Genomic DNA, 19,054 nt, shown 5'->3' with positions numbered 1-19,054 from the left:
TGGAAATTCAAGCAATGAAGGTAGAGCGGTGGGCAGGAGAAGAGAAGACTGTGTGGGGTAGTAAGTCAGGCAGCTGCCAATAGCAAAGAGGAGGATGGGGACGGCGTCAGAAGGGACAGAGTGGTCTCGATCACTTGAAAGAGGGGAAGAGAGCATATAAACCTGGTGGCTGCAGACCTGTGTACGAACATGACTGCATTACAAACTGAATGGGGCTGTAGCGAACAAAGATACACAGTCTAAGTACTGTGTGCACAGTAAAGCTTCGCTAAATACTACTGAATGAGGAACTCATGAATTAGCGGAAGGTAAGGGTCATTTTTCCAATCCAATACGAGCTCTACCTTCCTCAGTAATAAGAAGATAACTACCATATTTGTAATACCAAGCACTGTGTTAGGCTTTGTGTATACATATTACCCCTAATCTTCACAACAACCTGAAAGGTAGATATTATTATCACCAACTTGGAAATAAGGAAACTAGAAGTCCCAAGTTGTTAATAACTTCCCCAAGGTTACGTGGAGAGCTACAGAGCTGTGATTCAAACCCAGATCTGCTTAACTCCAAAACCAATGCTCTTTCATCTCCAGACTGCCACCCTGGTGGTGTCACATTTTAAACACTTCCTGTGGTCTTGAAGATTCTGCCTCATGTTTTAGGTATTCATTACTTGCCTTATTTTTTTATTTTTTTGCGTTACACGGGCCTCTCACTGTTGTGGCCTCTCCCGTTGCGGAGCACAGGCTCCGGACGCGCAGGCTCAGCAGCCATGGCTCACGGGCCCAGCCGCTCCGCGGCCTGTGAGATCCTCCCGGACCGGGGCACGAACCCGTGTCCCCTGCATCGGCAGGCGGACTCTCAACCACTGTGCCACCAGGGAAGCCCTCCTTGCCATATTTTTTTTCCTACTTAATTTGATCCCCCTTGAGGGCCTGTGACTTACTGTTATAATGCTCACACTGTCTGTCACATATTAGATGCTCAATAAACATGTACTGAATAAGTGATAAACAAAAATTAATCTTTACTTTACTTAGTACAGTATTTCTAAAATTCAGAGTCATTTTATACTCACAGGCTTCATCAGTCATAAAATAATCACGCTAATATATTTTGTTTTCTGCATTAACTTCAAGGAATGAAAACATTCCAGTTTCTGAAAAAGCTATTTTTCCATTTTTAATCCACATGTTTAAAACTTCCTATATACATGGGAGTACTTTTTCTAAACATCGTAAAGTTAAGTTACATAAATTATTTTTACCATGACAGGCCCTCTGGATAGTGCCCTTATTTTTGTGATGGTCCCCATTACTCTCATTACATCTTTACCGGTGATCCCCATCTTTGCTCATGGGTTTAATCACTACCTATAGGCTGGCACCTCCAAATTTAGCTCTAGCCTGTGGCAGTGGCTGCTCTGTGCTCACCAAACCTTGTTTTCCTTTCTCCCTGGGGACAGAGCAAGATTTAATTTCCCATCCTCCTTTCCAGTTAAGGAGAGCTGTAATAACAAGTCTTGCCAATGGAATGGGGGTAGGAGAACATATGCTACTTCCAGGTCAGGCTCCTAAAAGCCTTCCTGTGCAACCCTCCCCGCTTCTCTCTCTCTTTGCTGGTACAGGTGAGGATAAGGCCCTGGAGTCAGACAGCCACCTGAGGGACTATGGAGCACAGCGCCTCACCCACCACCCACATCAGACTGTGACTCAAGCAAGAAAAACTCCCTCTGGCAAAACACTGCAGGAAGAGATGAGCACAGGAGAGAAGTGACCACTTCTCAAGGGGTAACGAAAGAGAATAGACAGCTCAGGAATTTGAGGCTTTGAAGGGCTGGAAAAGACAGTTGCCTCTAGACCCCAGAAAGTAAGGGAAAAGACTGAAACAGGCTTTGAACAACAAAGGCCCAGTCAATTTTCTCAGTAGTATAAAGTGACCGAGATTAAGAGTGAAGCCTTGGGCTTCCCTGGTGGTGCAGTGGTTGAGAGTCCACCTGCCGATGCAGGGGACATGGGTTCGTGCCCCGGTCCAGGAAGATCCCACATGCCGCGGAGCGGCTGGGCCCGTGAGCCATGGCCGCTGAGCCTGCGCGTCCAGAGCTTGTGCTCTGCAACGGGAGAGGCCAAAACAGTGAGAGGCCCAAAAAAAAAAAAAAAAAAAAAAAGAGTGAAGCCTTCAGCTTAGATGGGCTTAGGGTAGCCACCATTAAGTTGAAGAAAAATGGAACGAAGGCCCACCCACGTTCACAGCAGCTATATAATAGCCAAGAGGAGGAAGCAATACAAGTGTCCACGGATGAATAAATGGATAAACAATACACTCACACAATGAAATGTTATTCAGCCTGAAAGAAAGGAAATCCTGCCACAAAATACAACATCGATGAACTTTGGGAACATCATGGTACGTGAATTAAGTCAGTCACAAAAGACAAATACTATATGATACCATTTATACGGGGTTTCTACAGTAGTCACATTCATAGAAACAGAAAGTAAAATGGTGGTTGCCAGGGACTGGGGAGAGGGGAAAATGGGGAGTTGTTGTTTAATGGGTGTAGAGTTTCAGTTTTGCAAGATGAAGAGTTCTGAAGATCGGTTACATAACAATGTGAATGTACTTAACACTACTGAACTGTATACTTAGAAATAATTAGGATGGTAAATTTTACATGTTTTTTGTTTTTAACCACAATTTAAAAAAATGAAATGGAGAGAGTTATGGACTGAATGTTTGTGTCCCCCGAAAATTCCTATTTTGAAGCCCTGACACCCAAAGTGCTGATATTATGAGTTGGGGAGCTTAGGAAGGTAACCAGGTTTAGATGGGGTTATGAGTGTACAGCCCTCATAATGGGATTCACATCCTGAAAGCAGAGGATGAGAGACAAGAGCTCTCTCTTCCGGCTCGCACGTGGAGGGGAGGCCATGCGGGCAACAGCAAGAATGCAGCTGTTTCAGAGCAAGGAAGTGGGTCCTCACTAGGAATCGAATCTGCTAGCACCTTGACCTTGGACTCCCCAGCCTCTGGAACTATGAGATATAAATGTCTGTTGTTTAAGCCAATCAGTCTACAGTATTTTGTTATAGCAGCCCAAGGCAAAGAAGGAAAAACCCCCAAAACCCAACAAACTGAGCTTGAGAAATATGTCAAGAAAGGAATTCTGGATACTGGCATATGCAACTGACTAGAAGCAAAGGGATCAGAGACCTAAATTACTACGGGATCTGCACTGCCAAAGAAACCACAAACTCAGTCTGAAGAAGCCTTTGCTGTGATGGAATAAAATTCATACTTTATGGCAAGACAAGAAAATTTAAACATAAAATTCTTCTCTGCCTATTTGGGCCTCCTCCCTCCCCTTTAGTGTGTATTGTGTATCTGCATTAACCAGACCTCCTTAGGAGATAACCTTCCTTCTTAATCTTGTAAGGGGCCACGATGACCCATGACCCACAGCTCACTTTGTATGTGTAGATCTGGATTGTGTAAACTGTCAATAATACATCCTTTGACATATAACCCATCATGTCAAAAACTTACATAACTGTGCTTTGACCTCAGAACAGTCCTCAGAGCTTCCTGAAAGACTGTCACCCGGGTTATAATCTCAGGTTGGCTCAAATAAAATTTTCCATTTCTTTCTTAGATCAACGATTGATTTTTTTTCATTGACAATTGCTTTCAAGTTGTAAAAACAACCTTTTGCACATATGACACCAAAAGCACAAGTTAAAAAAAAAGACAAAATAGGTAAAATGAACTGCATCAAAATTTGAAACTTTTATGCTTCAAAGGATGCCATCAAGGAGGTGAAAAAACCCACAAACAGAATGGAAGAAATTATTATTTGCACATCATATATCTGATAAAGGACTTATATTCAGAACATACAAAGAACTCTTAGAACTCAACAATAAAATGATAAATAACCCAGTTAAAAATGGGCAAAGGATTGGAATAGACATTTCTCCAAAGAAGATATACAAATGGCTAATAAACATATGAAAAGATGCTCAATGTCTTTAGTCATTAGGAAAATGCAAATCAAAACCTCAGTGAGGAAACCATAAACAAAATAGAAAAGACAACCTGCAGAATCAGAGGAAATATTTGCAAACAATGCTACTGACAAGGGATTAATTTCCAAAACACACTAACAGTTCATATAGCTCAATATCAAAAAAACCAAACAACCCAATCAAAAAATGGGCAGAAGACCTAAACAGACACGTCTCCAAAGAAGACATACAGATGGCCAACAGGCACATGAAAAAATGCTCAACACTGCTAATTATGAGAGAAATGCAAATCAAAACTACAAGGAGGTATCACCTCACTCTGGTCAGACTGGCCATCTTCAAAAAGTCTACAAATAATAAATGCTAGAGAGGTTGTGGAGAAAAAGGAACCCTCCTACACTGTTGGTAGGAATGTAAAATGGTACAGCCACTACAGTGTGGAGGTTTTTTAAAAAACTAAAAATAGAGTTACCATATGATCCAGCAATTCCACTCCTGGGCATATATCCGGAGAAAACTATAATTTGAAAAGATACATGCATCCCAATGTTCATGGCAGCACTATTTACAATAGCCAAGACACAGAAACAACCTAAATGTCCATCAAGAGATGAATGGAAAAAGAAGATGTGGTATATTTATACAATGGAACATTAGTCAGCTGTATAAAGAATGACATAATGCCATCTGCAGCAATATGGATAGACCTAGAGATTATCATACTAAGTGAAGTAAGCCAGACAGAGAAAGACAAACATATAATATTGCTTATATGTGGAACCTGAAAAATAATAAAATACAAATGAACTTATTTAAACAACAGAAATAGACCCACAGACATAGAAAACAAACTTATGGTTACCAAAGGGGAAAGGGGGGTAGGAGGAATAAATTAGGAGTTTGGGATTAACACATCCACACTACTGTATATAAAATAGATAACCAACAAGGACCTACTGTATATAGCACAGGGAACTATACTCAATATTCTATAGTAACCTATAAGGGAAAAGAATCTGAAAAAGAATATATATATATATATAAAACTGTATATATATCTGGATCACTGTTAATCAACTACACTTTAGTTAAAAAAAAAACACAGTGAGATACGACTTTAGATACACTAGTACTGTTATAATCACAAAGACAATAACAAGTGTTAGCAAGAATGTAGAGAAATTGGACCCTTCATACATTGCTCGAGAGATTGTAAAATGGTATAGTGGCTTTGGAAAACAGTTCCTCAAGAAGTTAAATATGGAGTTACCATTTGACCCAGCAATCTGCTCCTATGTATATACTCAAGAGTAATGAAAACATATGTCCCCACAAAAACTTGTACTTGAATCCTCTTAGTAGCATTATTCATAATAGCCCCAAATTGGAAACAGCCTAAATTTTTATAAACTGATGAATGGATAAACAAAATGTGGTATATTCATATAAAGAAAGACTATTCAGCCATATAAAGAAACAAACTATTGATACACGCAACAACCCGGATGAACCTTAAAAACAAGTGAAAGTTGCCAGACACAAAAAGTCACATCTTATATGATTCGATTTATATGAAATGTCCAGAACAGGCAAATCCACAGAGATAGAAAGTAGATTAGTAGTTGCCAAGGACTTGGGAGAGACGGAAAATGGGGAGTGAGAGCTACAGGATATGGGATTTCTCTTTGGGGTGACTAAAATGCTCAGGAACCAGTGGTAATAGCTGCACAACTCTATGAATATACTAAAAACTACAGAATTGTATACTTCAGAAGGGTGGACTTTATGTAGTATGTGAATTATACCTCAAAGCTGTTAAGAGAAAAAGTCAGAGGAAAGAACCAAAATAAAATGGTACGTTTGTAAAAAACAAACAAACAAAAATAACAATCTTGGTCCCCTAAGCTTGCTCTAGGAGGATGCAGGCTGGGAAGCTCAGGTGCCGCCTTCAGATGTGGCCAAAGGAGGATAACGGACAAGAAGAACCCTTTGTGTGCTGAGCTGAGCCAGGGGCCAGAGAACAGTGCAAAAGGAGTTATCTTAGAATTAGAACCAGGGTTTAATCACAAAACCTCCCTTAATAATGCCCGCTCAGCAGGACCCCAGAATTTCTACAGTCCAGTGCCTGCCATGTATTTTCCGTTTTCCCCCTTTCTAAGTAGAGGCTGTTACTGTGATCAACCAGTCTGGTCCACCATGGTATATACTGCGTAGGGTGGGAACATACTTGTCTTTCTCAGCTCGACCGTGCATTGCTGGGTTCCCTCAAAAGCTGACTTCTGAGATAAGGATTTAGGAACAGGGAGTTTATTTGGGAGGCAACCCTAGGAGTGGGGAGAGTCAGACCAGAAAAAGAGAAAAGCCAATAAAGAGGACAATGATGAGCAAGTTACTATGGCAGGAAATTGGGGCTCAGTCCTGCCAGGGAACCTCGAGGAACATACATTAGAATTGTGCCACCCAGGGATGGGAAAGCAAAGATTACTGACTGACGATCCCTCAGTAGTTGAGGATTAATTCTTAGGTTGTGTTAAGCCACGGTTTGCTATAGTGGTTAGCGTAGCCTGACCTGACTAATATACAGCACATCTCTCTACTGAGCTCCAGATCCGCTGGCTATGACGATAACCATCCCAGTGTTTAAGTGATCTCCTCCTAACCTAAAGAATCAGGCCAGAAAACAGCCTGGATGCAGCATTCACATATCAGTTTCCGGATTATCCAACTTTTCTAGATTAATAGGCCCTCGATTTAAAAATAAAAATGTTTAGCACCCCCAAAAATGGGATGAAAACACCCACAAAACTATACAAAGCAAAAACATAATAATGATATTCTCACAATCCATTACATTCTTTTTGGCAATCTTAAACGCTGAGGTACACACACCCTCCCCTGCTTTCTAACAAGGTCGATAAAGTTGACAAGTTACCTTTCGCATCTAGATTGACCCAATGAGTGGTAACAAGAGATGCACAGGCAATGGGAATAGGAAAGAGGAAAGGGGTGAAAGTACTACTCGTACGTATCGTCTAGAAAGAACAGGACACTCTCCGAGTACCTGATTTGCACTTAGATTTTCACATCTTGGTGGCATGCTTGGATGCCTCTAAGGAACACTTCTCAATCTGTTCCCTCCTCTCCCTGTTTCCCCCCTTAACCTGCGGCTAGTCTGTGAAGGATGCTACCAGAGAAGCAGCTTCTCAAGATCCTGGAAGGAGGAGGCAAGCTGGGTGCCAGGGGTGGAGGCATCTTACCCTGGAGCCATGGTTCCCAAGCCTGGCTTGTCGATGAGAACCCAGGTGGGTTTTAACAATACACATTCCCAGGTCCCACCTCCGAGATTCTGACTGGTAGGCCTGGTGTGGGCTAGAAAACTGAAGATCAGCCCAGTGGGGACTGGTGCTGTGGCTCTTCCATGGCTACTGGAATCGAGGTGTACAATAAATGTTTACTTGTCTGTCTCGCTACAAGGTTGTCAGCATCTTGAGAACAAAGGCCTTGTCTTTTCACCTTTGTGGTGTCAGTAGCTAGCAGAGACCATGATGTTGCTGAGTGTTCAAGACATGTTTACTGAGCAAAACAAGAATCTGCCATCTTGCTGTTTTTAAATTTTAGACCGTACTTCCACCTAGGCATATGAGTGTAATTGGGTAGCAGCAAATATATAATTGCAATGTCAGATTTTCTCCTAAAATGTGTCCTCAGCAAATAGTGAGGGTATCCTCTATTATTTAAGAATCTGATACCCTGCCTTTGATGAGAAGCTATCCTATTAGGATTGAAAACAACCTGGAAAATACATGAAACATTATCTTTCCCAAATCATTGTTTAGTTTAGCATTCTACAGCCTTAAAGATCATCACCACGTAAAGCTCTCTCAAATGACTTCACACAGTGGCACTGTGCTGCCATTTGCCAGTTGCAGGGACTGATTTGCACAGCTTAAACAGGTACTTTCAAACACTGATACCCCCTTTTAAGCTTACACTGCATCCTTTCCTTCTTGGTTTCTTCTTCTCTTTCATTAAGCAGCCAGGACAAATGTAAAGTTTTAAACTCCCAAACTTTAAAAATGTTTTCAGATTTAAGTAACATAAGCAGAGAACAATAAAACTACTGGTCTTTTCAAACAAATATGGATTCAATAAGACCTATATTTTGGTACTAACACTGTAAGTTACATTTTAGTAGACCGTAGACATCTGTAGTAGACATCCTGAGTGTTTTAGCATTTTTTTCTATTCTGACTGCCCATAACAAGCTTTTACACCACAGAAATCATATTGACTGATTCTCTCCCAGCCCCTTGTGCATTTGAATGGTGGGTATATGGCTTATGATATGCCCTCACAGGTATACGCTCACCACATGGATAAACTTTAACCTCAACTTAAAAAACAGTTTGTGGAACTGGCACAGTTACATGGAACAATTAAGTGTGTGGGTCTTATTTTTTAAAAGAATTCTCTACTTCTATGTAATGTATATAAAGTCTCACACACACACACACACACACACACACACACACACACACACCTCTCTGCAAGATTCCCTGCAGCCTTGGTGGCCAGCCATTCTGATCCAGCAGTTCACATTGATACCCTTAAGGGAGATTATAAATCAAACAAAAATTCCTTCACAAGTCAATCAGACTTTAGTCACTTGAGACATGAGAGAGAGAGAGAAAACAAAAGCATACGTATCAAAGAGTTCCTAAAAATGATGCTGCAAGGTATCAAACGTCTCAAAGACAATCCTGACATGGTCCTAGAGAATGGGCCCAGAACATCTGGATGATGACGGCTCATTGAAGGACTCCTATTCTAGGGGACAAAAGCCAAAGGAAGAAAAGTCTGAACTGGGGAGTGAGGAGTAGGTAAGGTGTTTCAAGAGGAAAATTCAGAGTATCCTTATTTTATTTTAGTTGAATACATGATTAAGTATTATTCCCTTTTCATACTTAACCCTTCTTACCTGCTTACTAATGAACAACCTGACATGCTTTATGTAACTAGAGACATTTTCTGAAAGAGTTCTGCATTTAGCAATTAACTGTATACTTTCCATCAGGAAGATTAACAGGCTTCTAACTAGGGAGAGTGAACTTAAGATTCTGAACACTGTTGGCCACAAAATTAGATGAGCAACTGCTTGAAGCAGGTCCAACTTTTTCTTAAATTGTAGAGTGGCCCAGAGTAAGTGCTATGAAAAATGAACACATGAGCTAAGTGGAACCTGAAGAGTGTTTTCTTTGGTTCCCACCACCAAGGAGATGACAGATGGACAGTGGTAACTGAGGGCACACTTAACTGCCAGCCCAAGAGCAAAACCAACATGTACCATATTCTTGCACTTTTCTGTAAGTGGTATTACAGCTATTACAGTGACGTCAAAATAGAAGTTAAAAAAGAACCCAAATGTAAAAGGACAACTCGAATGGAGGAATGAAGATCACATAATTGCATAATTGGTGGGAGCTATGATCTGGGGAGAAACTGTAAGAACTTCTACAAACTACACAGCTTGACCAAGAGTTTACAACTCACTAGGTACATGTGACTAAGTACTGTCTTTTAAAACCCTGCCATCCTTTTTGTCCATCTCTTTGAAATCCACTGAGCTCGAGACTTTTCTCATGAAGAGCTACCTCCTATTTAGATTGATTCACCAGGGTACTCTGTGTAAACAAACTGTTTCCAGCACCCACAAATCTACTAATACTTACAACTGACATATGACTTGTTCTTTGGTATATTTCTTAAGTGATCCTTTGTCCTCATTATAGTCCTGGACAGGCCAACCACTGGAATGCCCACCAAGCACATAACTCCACAATCCCTTGTACGTAAACTGCCTTACATGGACGACTGGCTGGGCCTGATATTGGAACCTGACCCAAGAGCAGTCAGCCCATAAACTGGCCAGAGGTCTCTGGGCTGCTCTTGCATAAATCTAGATGACAATATCTAACTGGGCCTCTCTTGAGGGTATCTGAAATGGACACAAGAGGGAGAGCTGAGCTACTAAAGAGAGGTGAACAAGCCTAAAAGACAAACACACAGATAAATCAAAGACAGAGAAAATATCTGAGTCACAACAATGGGAGAGCAGGTCTGAAAATGAATATACTTCTGATGCTAAGGTGGCAATGAGATAATATAGCTGCTATTTTATATCTACAAACTCCCATCCCCCAAGTTATGTTCTAGTCACACCCAAAGGCAGCTTTTACTCTCCCACATACCCTAGCAGGCCTGGCTTAAGGTCTACTTCAGGTAAGTTGAGCTAGTCTCATTATAACTTTAAAAAACCTTTACAGTTATCATCCACCTTGTAGGTTCACTATTTCATCCTGGAGCAGAACCATGTTGCTGACAGCTCAAGGATCCTAGACAAATGCAGGGACCTGATGATGATGGTGACAATGGCCCATATTCACTTATAACAATTTCAAAATCCAAAAAGCTCTTAAAAAAGGCAAGGTTTTCATAGGTAATCTGGCAGCAAACTCTGACCTAAATTGATGTGAGTCTTTATCCCATTTAGTGTGAAGTTTTATAAGTTTCACAAAATAATTAAATAATTAAGGCATTTGAATACAGAGTGCTGTCTCAGACACTGCTAGTGGGTTTCATAATATATGACACATGCATTGTAGTGCTTTCTTAAAATTGAAACAAAAAATCTGAATTAGAACATGCATTTGGGCCCCACGAGTTTCTGAAAGGAATTAGAGACCTATAATAGTTAACACTTAAAAGGCACTTATTATGTGCCAGGTTCTATCCTAAGCACTTCACTGGATTAACTCACTTAATTTTCACAACAGCCGTATGAAACAGATAGAACAATTCTCACCATCGTACCATGAGGAAACCAAGGCACAGAGGAGTCGGGTGATATGCCTGGCTAGCAGGAAGTGGAGATGGAACCTCAACCCAGCCAGACTAGCTCGGGGACTCTTGCTCTTCATCATTATGATAATTCTTTCAATACCCAATACATTCTTGTGGTCATTTTAAAAAGGTAGAGCTCTTGATGCAGTTTCCTGAACTTGTTCCATGTCTAGCACAGATCATGTTCCATATTTCATGATATAATGTGAAACCGTATTGTACATATTCTGCAATAAACCAGCCAGCAGCTGAATTCGTTCATCATGGCTGAGTCTGTGGGCCAGCCCATAATTTGCAGCATCTCATAGGTGGCACCTTAAAGGTTATCCATTTACTCATTAGATGCTTGAATTCCTTATATAACTTTTTTCTAGATGAACTTGAAGACCTCTAAACCCTATAGGCAGCCTACTTATCTCTAGGCAGCTCTAGCCACTGAGAAGTCTTGCTTGTACTGATTCTAAATATGCTTCCCTGAACCTTCAATCCATTGATTCTAAAGAATATGGAACAAGTCTAATTCCATATCTATATTTGAGCCCTTCAAAATGATTGCAGATAACAATCTAATTACTTTTTCTGGAAATGGTTCAAGGAAAACACAGGCAATGTTTTAAAAATATACAGCAAAAAGTTGGTGTTATTTAAACAACAAGAAAGAATAGCTTAAAAGACAAAATGTTGACTTCCAGGCTTCCATAGGATAATGGCAGCTGCTTATATCCAAATCTCTCAACACATGCTCCAGAGACCTTAGGGATAAACAAGAAGAGCAAATAAAGCTGTAAAACAAAACTGAAAGCTAGCTAAGAGAGAGACAGAATACTACAAACTTCAATTTCCATGTAAACAGACATTAGAAACCAGCAAAGCTAATCTAGAGCCCATGTTGGAACAGGAAGATGGGTGGAGACTGAGTGAAAAGGAGGAGAGGGCAATGGGTTCCTCATGATGGAGGAACACAGATAAAACCACCCTTACAAGGAGGGAATCCCACAAGGAGCGGGGAAATATTGAGAACAGCCTTGAGACCTCATCAAAGCAGTGACTACTGGGCAATAGAAAGAGGAACGTGAAAGTTCCTGGGACCAGAGGTGGCAGGCTTGGGAAGGGTCCTGGAGTGGATGGAGATGACTTACAAGGGGCAAGGGTCCCTTGGAGTGTTGGCAATCAGGAGAAGGAGGCAAGCAGTATATTAAAGATCCTACAGCACAAATGAGAAACACAAAATCAGAACACATCACCTGCCCCCCTTAAACCTTAGGAAAAAACTCTATTAAGTAAAATGCACTGAGCTGAGATTACCCTGAACTAAAAACTAGTACACCATCCAAACCTCTGACCACCAACTTAACAGAATAACTACTACTGATTCAGGAAAAGATAAGACATTTCAGAATGAATGGAAATAATATGCATTATTAGTACAAAACTACCACAAGAATCAAAATACCTTAGTTGGTAAAACCCCCACCCCACCTCCCCCTAAAAAAGCCCACAAAGCAGAAGCAATCTGTATTTAATACACTCACTTAAATTAAATATTCTTAAACAAACATTTGTACGTATGAAGAACCATTCCAAATCAGAATTCAAAAACTCAGAACAGAAACATATAAAAAAGAGGAAGATGAACATCCAGAGATGACTCAGGGAAGAAAATGGGGGAAGGGAGGGAGACAAAATAATTTCAGAAATGAACATTTAAATCTGGGCATCCAAAGAGAGGATAGACAGGAATGAAAATATAATAAAGGGTGCTAAGGGGAGGAATAAAAATGCCAAGATAATAAAAACAAAACAGCTAAAAAGTCTCAGAAAAAAATTGGTTGCTATAGAATCTAGGCAAAGAAGACCTAACATACACGTAATTGGAATTTCTGAAAAATAAAAACAAAACAAAGAACAGAATATGTGAAACTATAATTCAAGAAACATTTCCAGAGAGAAATGAAGTCTTCTATTGATACATTTCAAAGAGCTCACTAACATCTAGAAAAAATGACCAAGGATAATCAACTAAGATATAGCCTAGTAAAAGTATTACACTTAAACCACAAAGAGAAAAATCCTTCTGGGCCTTCAGGCAAGAAAATCAAATCACCTACAAAGCAAAGGATATCAGGATGGCATTAGATTTGTCAACAGCAACATGCAAAGCAAGATGACAGGAAAGAAAGTATAAGGCTAGGTCTTTATATACAGTCATGCTGTTCTTCAAGTATCAAAGCTATGAAAAATATTAACAGCTTTAAACCTGCACAAACTCAGTACAGTACTCAGGAACCCCTCCCAAGGAATCTGTTAGAGGAGACCTTCATTCAACCAAGAGATGACAGTGATACTCTGGCAAAAGGATTGATGGTGAGCCCTGAATATATTTAATTTTAGGTCTAAGACCAAAACAAAGGAAGGTATAAAAGTAGAACAGTATATACATATAAGTGTTATTTGTCCTGACAAAGTATAAATAATATAACAATTTTTTAATAGTAAAGAGAAGGGAGAAAAGGGAAAGTAGCATATGCTCATTGGTTACCAAATGGGTAATGAAGTACAGTCAAAGGATATTATTTAAAGCTCCCAAGGGAAGATAAAGGGGGCTGCAGGCATTATAAAAGGTATTTATAGGTAAGCCCTAGAACAGGCGTCGTCAAACTACAGCCAGCAGATCAAATCCAGCTCACTACCTATTTTTTAAGTAAAGCTTCACTGTAAAACAGCTACACCTATTGTTTTACATATTGTCTATGGCTTCTTTATTCTGTCCACATCATAGACATATTGATGCAGTCATATTGCCTACATTAGCAGAGGTGAGTAGTTGCAACAGAGACTATATAGCCCACAAAACCCTAAAATATTTACTATCTGGACCTTTATACAAAAAATTTGCCAACCCCTAATGTATAACAAGAATGCAAACCTTCCTAAATGCCAAAAAAATAGAAAAAGAAACAAAGTTTTTTAAAAAATGAAACACTTGACACCAAGCATATTGGTAATACCAATAAATGTAAATGTGCTTAACTCACATTAAAAGAAAAAGATTTTCAGGTTACTTGTAAGACAAAGCAAAGTAAAATAAAACCAACTTTATGCTGTATACAAGAGAACAAATTGCAATCAAAAGGCTGAACATAAAGGAAGAGGCAGATATATTAGGCAAATGTAAATAATATGAAATCAGGAGTTGTGATCTTGATACCAGGCAAGGTAAAATTCAGGCCACACAGCATTAACACAAACTGCAAATGCTAAAGCCACAGCAACTACCTTGATAAAGCAGAAACTTTATGCAAAGTTTCTGATGTGAGACATGCAAAGAGAAAACAACAGACACACAGTAATAATACTTTAACAAACCACTTTCAGCCTAAGACACATCAAACAGACAAAAGGTAAATAAAGATACAGAAGACCTTATAAGGTATAGTTTATAGGTGTGTGTGTGTGTGTATCTGTGTGTGTGTGTATCACATCTTGATTATAAAGAATATAACTTCTCAAGCAAAGATGGGCCAGTCATGAAATTGTTCTAACATGAGGCCACAAAGAAAAAACACTCATGAAGCTCCTTAAAGTAGAAATAATACAAACAACATTCTCTGACCACAATGCAATAAAACCAGAAATGAATAGCACCATTGAAAAACAAATAATTTTCAAAAGGTCCTTCTACCTGGAGGTTAAAAAACTCTTTAAAACAAACCTTGAGGGACTTCCCTGGTGGCACAGTGGTTGAGAGTCTGCCTGCCAATGCAGGGAACACGGGTTCGTGCCCCGGTCTGGGAAGATCCCATATGCCGCGGAGCGGCTGGGCCCATGAGCCATGGCCTCTGAGCCTGCGCGTCCGGAGCCTGTGCTCCGCAACGGGAGAGGCCACAATAGTGAGAGGCCCACGTACCGCAAAAAAAAAAAAAAAAAAAAAAAAAAAACCTTGAGAGAAAGGGAATGTACAAACCAAAACTGCAGAATTTATAAAAAACATATAAAAAATGATAATGAGAACACTACACATAATAATTACAGGATACCATTAAAACAGTGACAAAGAGCATATATATTATGCTATCTTTTGCATAAGAAAGAGGGGAGGTGCGCATGCGAGTGTGCGCAAATACCCACACGTGTGTTTTTGACTATTTTTGCTAAAACAAGGAATATAGGAAGGATAAATCAGAAACCAAGGTTTATGAAAGGGATAGGAGAAAACAGAATGGAAGGTGAAGGGATATGAGTGTAACTTCTTTGGTATAATAGTTTTGACTTTTGAAATATGTTTTACAAATTCAGAAAACAAAATTAATCAAAAGGCAAACTCTAAAAGTGTACACAAACATAGGTTTAAAGACCTGTTTCCTAACTGTATACCAAATCAGTAATATGACCATACAAAGAAAAGAATTAATTCAAATAACTTTTGAACATGCACTCTGACCATATATAACCTTAGTGGAATATACTCTAAACCCAAAAAGAACTGCAAAGAAGGCTTAAATATTACTTAGTTTCTTTGTGGTGGTTGTTATTGGCAATGGTGTTGGGGTAATAATTCTGAAACTATTTTGGAGAATCAACTGAGTTCATAAACACAAGGAGTCCCTGTGAACACCTTCATATACAAATGAAGTAAGTTTGGAGAGTCATAAGTATCTTCTCACCCTCACTTTCCTATTGGCTAGAAAACTCTTTTGAAAAGTACATAAATGGTTGTACAACAATGTGAATGGGTTATATTTTTTCAAATTTGTAGATTATTTTTTATTATGGTAAAAATGCATATCATAAAATTCACCATCTCAACCATTTCTAAGTGTACATGCAATAGTGTTAAATGTGTTTAAATGGCTGTGTGACCAGTCTCCAGCACTTCATCTTGCAAAACTGAAACTGAACTGCAAAACTGTTTTCCATAGTGGCTGCATCATTTTATATTTTATATTTCCAATAATCCACAAGGATTCCGGGTGCTCCAATTGCTCCCCACCCTCACAAACACTTGTTCTTTCCTTTTTGTTTGTTTGTTTGTTTATGGTAGCCTCCTAACATTTGTGTGGTGATATCGTGTTTGATTTGCATTTTCCTAGTGATTAGTGATGCTGAGCATCTTTTCATGTGCTTGCTGGCCATTTGTGTATCATCTTTGGATGAATGTGTATTCAAGTTCTTTGCCCAGTTTTTAACTTGATTATTTTGTGTTGCTGAGCTGTAGGAGTTCTTTATATATTCTAGCTATTAACTCCTTTTCAGATACATTATTTGCAAATATTTTCTCTGATTCCACATGTTAATTTTTCACTCCATTGCATCCTTTGATGCTCCGAAGTTTTAAATGTTGATGTAGTCCAAATAAATAAATACATAAATAAATAAATCTATCATCTTGCTAATTATATTCTCTTTGTCTCATCTATTCTTTGTTCCCTTTTTCTTCTCTTCCTGCCTTCTTTTGGATTATTTACAATAGCATTTTACCTCCACAACTTACATATTAGTTTTAGTTTTGTCTCTTATTTTCTAGTGGTTGTTCTAGCATTTATATCTTTAATTGGTTACAGTCTACCTTCAAATAATACCATACCACTTCAGGTAGAGTGCAAGACCATCACAGTTAGTCTGGGGATTGGCACTACTGTTGTGATCTTTACCCTTAGTGCAGCACAGACTTCAAATTCTCTCTATGCTGAGCTGTCATTACCCTGTGCTTCGTGTGGCGGTGTGGGGCAGAGTTTGCTCCTCATTGGTCATGTGCAGCCAGAGACTCACATACCTGAACCTCTGAGTCTCCTTGAGTCACAGTAGGTACTTCATCTTATGCTAATATATATTATTTAGGTTTCTATATGCAGTGATAAACCTTCCATTAGGATATATAAGGAGAATGCCATCAAAAGCAGAAATTACATTTTTTTTCTTTTCGAATCTTTCAAAATTCCTAACATAGTACTATGCCCAGAGTAGACACACAATTACTAAATGAGAGGATGAGTTGAATGCTGCATTGAAAGCTCTTCATAAGTTCCCTGCAAGAATTAAGTCAACTTACATTTATACTTTAGCCTTACCTTACTTTTTCTCAACACCTCAATTTACTTCTTCACGTATCTCCACGGGAAGAGTAATGTGTGAACGGTGACAGTTGATAATCTCTTAGAGGACCAAACATACCTTGCAGTTCAATATGGTTCACATTTTCCCATAGTCATATATTAACTAATCTCACTATTCCCATACATTTTAAAGAAAATAAATTCTTACCCAGCCTTAGCAACACTTATGGTTTGTTGCTCCATTGCTTCGTGGATACTGGTTCTGTCATGCTCTTTGAGGCTATTAAACTCATCAATACAGCAAAGGCCTGCATCTGCAAGGACTAACGCCCCAGCCTCCAAATTCCATTCTCCTGAGTCTTTTACAGCAGTTACCGTCAGACCTAAGGAAACAAGCAAGCTATGTTAGTTTTTATTTTCGAAAGCATATCTTATAACTAAGAAGGTAAATAAATTCCTATATTTTAAAGGGAAGGGGATAGAGTCAAGGCTTTAATTTCTACCAACAACAGATGGCATCAGGACAGCTACTTCAGGTATCCATTCACTGGAAGATCTCGGGAGATTCTATGTTCTGAAAATCTAATATGTGTTATTGAGTATTTTGTGGCAGACAGAAGTCCCCAAATTTTCTGTCTCTCCTTGGTAGGTACGCTCACTGGGCAGTCTAAACTTTTAGATGGAGCAAACAGATCTCCAGAGATCTTATGACAATAAGTGCTGAACTATATGCTGTTTACAGAGAAGAGTCCAAAGACCGAGAACAGTAGGTACTACAATCCAGTGATGAAAATGAAACGTTTGCTGCCAGTCACAGTGTGAAGGAGAGGATTCCCTTCATAAGTATTATCGGATTTTGAGTCATCCTTTATACCAGTCAATAAAGCAGAGCTGGTCAAAAGCAAAGGCTCTGGAGCTACCTAGACTTGGATTTGAACCTTGGATCTGTCATTCTGGCTGTCATATTATAGACAAGTTTCCTAATACAGGCATACCTTGTTTTATGGAGCTGTGCTTCACTGCACTTCACAGATACTGTGCTTTTTACAAATTGAAGGTGTGTGGTAACCCTGAGTACAGCAAGTCTACTGGTGCCATTTTTCCAACAGCATTTGCTTACTTCATGTCTCTGTGTCACATTTTGGTAATTCTCGCAATACGTCAAACTTCTTCATGATTATTGCATTTCTTGTGGTGATCTGTGATCGGTGATCTTTCCTGTTACTACTGTAACTGAAGGTGTGGTGGGAATAGTCAGAGAACTAGAATTAGAGGTGGAGCCTGAGGATGTGACTGAATTGCTACAATCTCACGATAAAACTTTTTGAGGAGTTGCTTCTTATGAATGGGCAAAGAAAGTGGTTTCTCGAGATGGAATCTACTGCTACTGAAGATGCTATGCAGATTATTGAAATGATAGCAAAGGATTTAGAATATTACAGAAACTTAGCTGATAAAGCAGCCACAGGATTTGAGAGAATTGACTCCAATTTTGAAAGAAGTTCTACTGTGGGCAAAATGCTACCAAATATTGTCGCACGCTACAGAGAAATCCTGAGAGGAAGAGCCACTGATGTGGCAAACTTCCCTGGTGTCTTATTTTAAGAAACTGCCATGGCCACCCCAACCTTCAGCAACCACCACCCTCATCAGTCAGCAGCATCAGCATCGAGACAAGACCCTCCAACAGCAAAAAGATTATGACTTACTGAAGGCTCAGATGATAGTTTGCATTTTTTAGCAATAAACTATTTTTTAATTAAGGTATGTACTATTTTTTAGATACAATGCTATTGCAGACCTAATGGACTACAGCATAGTGTAAACATAACTTTTATATCATTGGGAAACCAAAAAATTCATGACTTGCTTTACTGCAGTGGTCTGTAACTGAACCTGCAGTATCTCTGAGGTATGCCCGTATATCCAGGCCTCAGTTTATTTATCTATAAAAAAAGGATAACAATAGAAAATACTTAACAGATTCTTAGATTTTCAAATAGAATATAAATAAAGCTCTTTGAAAGGAGCACAACGAGTAATTATAATAACTACTGTTGATAAAAATTGATAAAC

General features: G+C 39.2%; 1 protein-coding gene across 3 annotated transcripts in view; it reads right to left on the bottom strand.

Annotated features, from left to right (window-relative positions):
• The window catches only part of MCM9 (minichromosome maintenance 9 homologous recombination repair factor), an 82,804-nt gene that overhangs the window by 13,830 nt on the left and 49,920 nt on the right, over positions 1-19,054 (bottom strand). For all 3 annotated transcript variants that reach the window (XM_004264847.4, XM_033418590.2, XM_033418589.2), the window contains one exon: positions 17,187-17,361. In XM_004264847.4, the coding sequence (XP_004264895.2) occupies positions 17,187-17,361 (175 nt within the window). The remainder of the gene's footprint in view (positions 1-17,186; positions 17,362-19,054) is intronic.

This window comes from Orcinus orca, chromosome 12 (assembly GCF_937001465.1).
Source record: "Orcinus orca chromosome 12, mOrcOrc1.1, whole genome shotgun sequence".
Classification (NCBI taxonomy): Eukaryota; Metazoa; Chordata; class Mammalia; order Artiodactyla; family Delphinidae; genus Orcinus; species Orcinus orca.
The sequence above is the reverse complement of the archived record's forward strand: the minus strand, read 5'-3'. Positions and strand labels throughout refer to the sequence as shown.